This window comes from Leptonychotes weddellii, chromosome 6, assembly GCF_054177405.1.
Source record: "Leptonychotes weddellii isolate Sample4059 chromosome 6, ASM5417740v2, whole genome shotgun sequence".
Lineage (NCBI taxonomy): Eukaryota > Metazoa > Chordata > Mammalia > Carnivora > Phocidae > Leptonychotes > Leptonychotes weddellii.
This window is the reverse complement of record NC_138374.1, coordinates 78988308-78995822: the sequence shown is the minus strand read 5'-3', so window position 1 is coordinate 78995822 and position 7515 is coordinate 78988308. Positions and strand designations below refer to the sequence as shown.

Here is a 7515-nt window from a genome sequence, read left to right as displayed (position 1 = left end):
GGCGCCTGGGTGGCTCAGTTGGTTAAGCGACTGCCTTCGGCTCAGGTCATGATCCTGGAGTCCCTGGATCGAGTCCCACATCGGGCTCCCTGCTCGGCGGGGAGTCTGCTTCTCCCTCTGACCCTCCCCCCTCTCATGTGCTCTCTCTCTCATTCTCTCTCTTTCAAATAAATAAATAAAATCTTTAAAAAAAAAAAAAAAAAGAGTTGAGGGGCGCCTGGGTGGCTCAGTCGTTAAGCGGCTGCCTTCGGCTCAGGTCGTGATCCCAGGGTACTGGGATCGAGCCCCGCATCAGGCTCCTTGCTCGGCAGGAAGCCTGCTTCTCTCTCTCCCCACTCCCCCTGCTTGTGTTCCTGCTCTCACTCTCTCTCTCTCTGTCAAATAAATAAAATCCTTAAAAATTGGGCTGAAATTGGGGCACCTGGCTGGCTCAGTCAGTGGAGTGTGCGACTCTTGATCTCCGGGGTCTTGAGTTCAAGCCCCACGTTGGGTGTAGAGATGACTTAAAATGTTTTAAAAAGAGGCTGAAATTATTTTGCAGTTACTGGGAAATCAAAGAGAGCAAAGTATTTCCTCACTTTGGTTCATGCTCATTGGTCAGCACCTCACCGGGCACCCCACAGGGTCCCCCAGTCCGCGGGGCCTTCCTGCTGCGCCCTGCGGGGCCGAGGTGCAGGGCTGGCCTGTGAAGGGGGGGGGGGCTCCCGGGAAGCAGACTTTCAGCTGGTGCTGAGACGCAGCTGATCCTGAGCCCCGGCCCCTTCCCTGTTCCAGAATCCCGGGGGAGAGGCCGGGAGAGCATCCTTCCCCATGGCGCAGAGCCAACTGCAACACAGACGGAAATTGAGGATGGGGGGGTGGGAGGCCTGCAGGGGGCCAGATCGCGGCCCTTCCACTACCCTGTGGCCACCCAGGTGCCCGCCCAGCATCACAGCGGTCCTGCTCTTCCATCTCTGCATTTATTGAGCACCTCTGCAAACAGAGCACGAATGGGCACTGATGCAGGAAGGGGAACTTAGCCTGTGTGTGGCCACCTGAATTTTCATGTGCAAGAAAAGCGAATTCCTTCCCTTAAATAAGGCTGAAGATCCGTGGATAAGGGGCGGGCTGCCAGAATTCATAGCAGTGAATTTCCCCTTTTGACTTGTGAGAAGTTCCCAAACATTGAAACAGTTGAAAGAGTTTTATTAGAAGTGCACATGAGGGCGCCTGGGTGGCTCAGATGGTTAAGCATCTGCCTTCGGCTCGGGTCATGGTCCCGGAGTCCTGGGATCGAGTCCCACATCAGGCTCCCGGCTCGGCGGGGAGCCTGCTTCTCCCTCTGACCCTATCCCCTTTCATGCTGTTTCTCTTTCTCTGTCAAATAAATAAATAAAATCTTTAAAAAAAAAAAAAGTGCACATGAACCCACTACCTAGATGCTACAGTTGACACCTTGCGGTGGTGGGGGTGTCACAGGTCTCCGTAGAAGTGAAAGTTTACGCGGGGAGGGGGATCCTGCACTCGGGCCGGCTCGACACCAACATGAGCTGGTCTTGAACATTTTCCCTGCGTTTCCTGGCTCGTGCCCACACCGAGCCATGTCAGACTCGCTGTCTCCGTCTCTGTCCCCTCCCCTGAAGGCGGTGTCCCAGGGTAGCAGTGACTCCCAGATCCTGGATCTCTCTAATCGCTTCTACACCCTGATTCCCCACGACTTTGGGATGAAGAAGCCCCCACTCCTAAACAATGCGGACTGTGTGCAGGTAGCCCGGGGCTTCCGGAGGGAGGTGCAGGCCTGGGTGGCACTCCCTCAGGGCAGGGGCCCCACCTCTGGGCCCCCGTTTTGAAGTAGCATTTCTTCCCACATCGAAGAGACCAACCACAGGCCAGACAGGCGGGTTTTCCCTCCCTGTCTCGCCAGCGATAGCCACCCCCGCCCCGTTCTTGCTGTAGCCTTGTAACTTCTGGCTCTCCCTTCCCCCAGGGAGCACGCCCCCCCTTGGCATCCCAGGACATCCCGGCAGTGTTCACTACGAGCAACGGGTGGGTGACAGGGTGTCCCCAACCAGCTCGGAGGCCCCCCTTCACTGTCCCAACCGTTATCTGCATGTGGGTTTTCTCTGCCAGACCTAGATATGTCTCCCTCACCCTGGTCCCAGGCCCAAGGTTTTCTGTCTGTTCCTCCAGGCCAAGGTGGAAATGCTGGACAACCTGCTAGACATTGAGGTGGCCTACAGTCTGCTCAGGGGGGGCTCTGATGACGGTAGCAAGGACCCCATCGACGTCAACTATGAGAAGCTCAAGACTGATATTAAGGTAACAGGCCGCCCATCTAACCGCTCATCCCCAAAATGGAATGCATTTCTCCTGGAGAGCTCCTTGAAACAGATTGCTGGTGCCCAGGAGCTGGACTTCCAGCATATTCCCAGATGCTGTGCTCACGGCCCGTGGAAACCCGAGGATGTCTCACCTGGAAATAAGCACCTTGGCCGGGCAGGCTTCCAAGCCAGGGCCTTGGGTACAGAGACTCGTTTTTGAGCGGCCTTCCAGAAGGTTCATTTTTCCTTAATCTGGAGAGGATCTGATTTTGGAGACTTACGAGCTTTAGGAGGTTTGTCATTCCCATTTCAGAAGCGGAAGTGCCTGGTGACAGCCGTAATGAGTGCACGGGGCCTGGATTCCTACTCTCGGGCTGAGGTGGCCATGCTGGGGCAGAAGTCACCCTGCCTTGGTCCCTAGCTTGCCTTGACCTTGAGCCTGGTCTCACCCGCATCTCACCTCCTGGGATCCTGCGGTGTGGCGGGTTCCCTTGAGCCTGGGATGGGGTGTTTACATCACTGCAAAGAGCCTCTGCTTCTTGCCTAGGACAGAGCATAGATCTGTGGGTCCGGGTAGAATAAGCCACCAAATGTCACTTGTTTGGTCCCTGGGGCACCTTCTTGATGGGAATGCTGTGGGCATGGTTGTCTATGCAGGGCTTTTTCTCTGTCCTGAAGCCTTTGAATTAAGTTGTGAGGAAAAGCAGAATTCCTGGGTTTTCTGCACTTTGGCTAAAAATACAAAAATAGAAAACACAGCCTTTCCCGTGGTGCACTCGTGTTTGTGTGGCGGAGATTACGTTGACAAATTGACCATTACCTGGCGGGGCCCTGAGGATTCAAAGATGCGGAGCGTTGGTTGTCCTCAAATCCCGACAGTTTATGGGGTTGTTTCGGCTTCTGATTGCAGTCTTGGCTGTGGGACATCTCTTGGCCCCCGTGTTGGGTGGCTCTGCTGGGGTTCCCCCTCGCTCTGACTCCACGACATTGTTCTAGGTGGTGGACAGAGATTCGGAGGAAGCGGAGACCATCAGGAAGTATGTTAAGAACACTCACGCAACCACGCACAACGCGTACGACCTGGAGGTTATTGATGTAAGAATCCTCCTGCCCGCTCCCTCCAGCCTGGGCCTAGGTAGAAAAGGACGCTTCGCTTTAAATGACTAGAGGAACTGTTTGTGGAAAGAAAAATTAGTCTTAGGGTCTGGGGGTGGCTTTGGGTTCTTTTCCTAATCTTTTTTGTTCATTTCCGATCTCAAAGCCTCGTTTGAGAACCGGAAAGTACACTGAGACAGACGCGCTGTGAAGCGCCTGGGGGTCCTGCGCAGGGCAGCTTGTCCCCACCTGACCCCACCTCCTTCCAGGTCGCGGTGGGCCGCGTCTTTGGGACAGCTGGCCTGTCTGCCGGGTCTGGTGGGTCTGGCTGTTAGAGTAACGTGGCTTCCTGCGTCGTCTTCCCTTAACCCCCGAGCAGATTTTTACGATCGAGCGCGAGGGCGAGAGCCGGCGCTACGAGCCATTCCGGCAGCTGCATAACCGCCGGCTGCTGTGGCACGGCTCCAGGGCCACCAACTTCGCCGGCATCCTGTCCCAGGGCCTCCGCATCGCCCCGCCTGAGGCACCCGTGGTAGGTGGCTGGCCCGGGGCTCCTGTCCAGATGAGGTTTCGGCTGAGCGACGGCCGACAGGTGGCCGTTGCCCAGAGAGCGTCTTCACCTCGTGCTCCCACCCCTGACTCTGTGGATGACGTGGCTGCACGTCTGTCAGCTGTAGCTTCTGGAACAAAAGATGCAAGGTGTCCGGGCCTCAGGGCAACCTGAGAGCAGATGGGTGTGTTGATGTGCAAAGAATAGGCTTTGGCCACGGGCCGAGCTGAGTCCAGACCTGCCTCTGCCGCTTTCCGTGGCGGGGGGGGGGGGGGACTCCCATGAGCCCCAGGGTGTTCCTCAGGAAACCGTGGGAGGGCGTGAGTGAGGCCCTGTCCCAACACAAGGGCTCAGTGCATCACCTGGGGCTTAGAGGTGACCCGCGGGACGGGCACTCGGAGGCAGTCTAGCAGGCCTCTTGCTTTCCAGTTGCAACAAGTGGGGAGCAAGGGGTGGCTGGCTGGTGCCACGTGGTAGCACGTGATCTGGGCCAATCCCCTGACCTCCTTGAGCCTCTCATTTGACTGACAGAAGGACGTGAGCATAAGAGCCACCCTTTGTGGGGTGTTTGTACGTGCCGGGTACTGATCAAAATGCTTACGGACTTGGCCAGTTTTCACAAGGGCCTGTGAGGTGTCTTTCCCGAGTGCAGAGAGGTTATGTAGCTCCCTGCGGTCCTGGGGGCCCGGCGGGACCAGGGTCCGAACAGCCTGGCCCCTGAGCTCGGCCTCGGGGCGTGGTCCGCACTCGGGAGCTCACTGGTGCCACCAACAGCCCCAGGTCTTCAGTGGCCCTTTTCCCACCCCCACCCCCCAGACAGGCTACATGTTTGGTAAAGGGATCTATTTCGCCGACATGGTCTCCAAGAGCGCCAACTACTGCCGCACGTCCCAGGCAGACCCCGTGGGCCTGATCCTGCTGGGAGAAGTCGCCCTCGGGAACATGTGAGTCAGCCAGGCCTTGGCTGGGGCCGCTGCTGGGGACGCACGCGCTGGGTCTACGGAGGAGAGCTCTGCTTGGCCGGGAGGGGACCCTGGAAATTCCCCACCACGATGGTAGAAACCGGTTCTAGTTAAGTGACCGAGGGAGCCGCAGGGCTGAGGAATCCAGCCAGGTCTCAGGAACTGGCAGCGTCCATCCTCTCTGTGGGCTGAATTGCACAAAGGATGGGTCGCCCCCTACACGCATGCGTACCCACAGATGTTAAAACGTTTAAGACCAACTCAGATCAAACTGGAGTCAATCCCAGTTTCAGAGTCCTTGCAGAAAACCAGTTGGTCCTGCCTGCATCGGGTGTCCACCTTGGTCCCGTCACCATGACGCAGAGAGCAGGGTCGTGTAATAGAGCAGGGGCCTGGGGTTCATGGCCTGGGCAGACAGAGAAGCCTCTGGAGCAGCCGGCCACAGCCAAGTGGCCCCATAGCAGTGATGGCCGGCACAGGCCGCTCACGGGAACTGCGCCTTCACTTCCCGAAACCATGGGTGCGGGCTGGGTGGTTCTTCTCACTTGGCCTCCTGCTCATCACACTGGTGGTTTGAGAGCCCGGGGTCAGAGGCCCTTCTGGGACGGTCCTCTCTCCCGTAGGTACGAACTCAAGCACGCTTCACACATCAGCAAGCTCCCCAAGGGCAAGCACAGCGTCAAAGGTACCGTGTTCCAGAAAGTGCTGCTCCAGCGTCTCTCCCCAGCGGGCCGCGCGCCTCTGGCTGGAAAACAGCTGGGGGTCCGTTAGAAAATCAGGTCGCCTTGTCTGCTGCTGGTGTCGCAAGTGCTGACCGCGTCTCGGTTCGAGCCCCAGGAACCGGCGGCATCAGCTTTGGGTTTTAACACAACTCTCAGCGGCAGCACTCAGGGACGTCCCCTGACGGAGCACTGCCCACGGTATCTGGGATTGCTGGAGCGTGGAGCACCTGCTGGTTTAGGGCCTCCACCTGCCAGGTTGGAGTGACTGCTTCGGACTTGGGCTCAGCAGAAATACAATCCGGGCTGGGGGATGGGGCGCTGCTCTTGTTACCGAAATCAGTAAGGCATGCGCCCTGGGAGCTTGATTTAGAACTACGGGTTTGTATCTGGAAGAAGGATAGAGTAGGGAATGCGGGCACGTCTTTAAAACGAACACATAGAACTGACAGAAAACGGATCTCATCTTGGAACATTTCCAATCTCTGTCCTCATGGTTCCGCAGGTTTGGGCAAGACGACCCCTGATCCTGCAGCCAGTATCACTATGGACGGTGTGGAAGTTCCCCTGGGGACGGGGATTTCGTCCGGCGTCAGCGACACCTGCCTGCTGTATAACGAGTATCCTTTGCGAGGGAGCCAGGCCGTCCGCTCAGAGGGACGTTCTGGGGCTGCGGTCACTCACGTGCGCCTGGTTGACCGGCATGGGGGCAGCGCGTGCTCTGGCCACCGTGAAACCGTGCGCTCCTTGACACGCGTCCCCTCCAGGTACATCGTCTACGACATTGCTCAGGTAAACCTGAAGTACCTGCTGAAGCTCAAGTTCAACTTCAAGACATCCCTGTGGTGAGCCGGGGCGTGTGGCTGAGGCGCAGCCCGGGGCCGGGGTGCAGAGGCCGCCCGCAGAGCAAGCCTTCTCGGCATCTCCTGATGAGGGATTTTCTATGAATGTTGCTCACGTGTTAGACGATTTTTTCCCCAGCTTCCCAAATCCTTTGTTTGTGTGGGTGTGGGGGTGGGACGGGGGAGGGGCCCCCTTGCGACTGCCGACTGACCATAGAGAAGTGGGGGCTGGGGGTCTAGACTAGTCCCGCGGGAAGAACCGCACACGTCAGAATGCCTGCCTGCCTTGCCGGCTTCCCCAGCGGACGCAGAACTCAAGCCCACCCTTCTAAGTGTTCACCTTTAGTTTCGGTTTTGGAAAAATGTTAAGCGTTTATTTTGAGGTAAAAATAAAAACTAATTTCGTACTACTTAGATTTTCTTTTTTATTTTGCATTTATTGTCCCTTTTTATTTTAGCTTCTTTTGTGTGAGTTCTGTGGGGAGAGCAGGAGGAGGAATAATAACAATTTCCTCACCCTTAGAAACAAAAAAGTGCTTTCCTCTTCTGGACACGCTTGTATGTGGAAGCTCTCAGAATACATAGTGCAGTGAATTAAAAGTTGCGTTTGAAATTCCCGAATTTCCCGTGAGCGGTTTTGTCTTCCAGATGAAAATGGTATCGCTAATACTCCCAGGGGCTAATAGTGCTTCTCGTTTAAACGGGAATATCTTCTCCGTTTGTGTATTGTGCATTTGGTCTCGTGCTGACGGTGGATCCGGTTCACCCTCACAGCACAAGGTCCACAAAGACTACAGGGGGCTGTTGGCACCTGTATTTGTGGGACCCCAGAACGTCCGGCAGCTAACGGGGTTGCCGTGGGAGCGCCCGTCTGGGCGGTAGAAAACCAGACGCCGGGAGGCGCGTGCACTTTCTCTGGTCCCCGAGTGTGTGGTACCGGTGCACGTCCTGTCGTCTGACCGTCCATGAAGCACGCAGCCCGCCACCGCTGCTCTCTGCAGGGGGGATGAGCCCGAAACGGACAGCAGGGTGACCCCTGGGACCCGT

The 7515-nt window shown here is 56.9% G+C and overlaps 1 protein-coding gene across 2 annotated transcripts in view; it reads left to right on the top strand.

Moving 5' to 3' along the window:
• Positions 1-6878, top strand: part of PARP1 (poly(ADP-ribose) polymerase 1) — a 33658-nt gene extending 26780 nt beyond the window's left edge. Inside the window, exons 16-23 of one of the 2 annotated variants that reach the window (XM_081824417.1) lie at positions 1623-1745; positions 2170-2298; positions 3297-3395; positions 3775-3927; positions 4762-4889; positions 5531-5592; positions 6132-6246; positions 6394-6878. In XM_081824417.1, coding sequence (XP_081680543.1) covers positions 1623-1745; positions 2170-2298; positions 3297-3395; positions 3775-3927; positions 4762-4889; positions 5531-5592; positions 6132-6246; positions 6394-6475 — 891 coding nt within the window. In that variant the 3' untranslated portion in view covers positions 6476-6878. The remainder of the gene's footprint in view (positions 1-1622; positions 1746-2169; positions 2299-3296; positions 3396-3774; positions 3928-4761; positions 4890-5530; positions 5593-6131; positions 6247-6393) is intronic. The other variant, XM_081824418.1, reaches the window with a different exon arrangement.
• Positions 6879-7515: the final 637 nt, after the last annotated feature.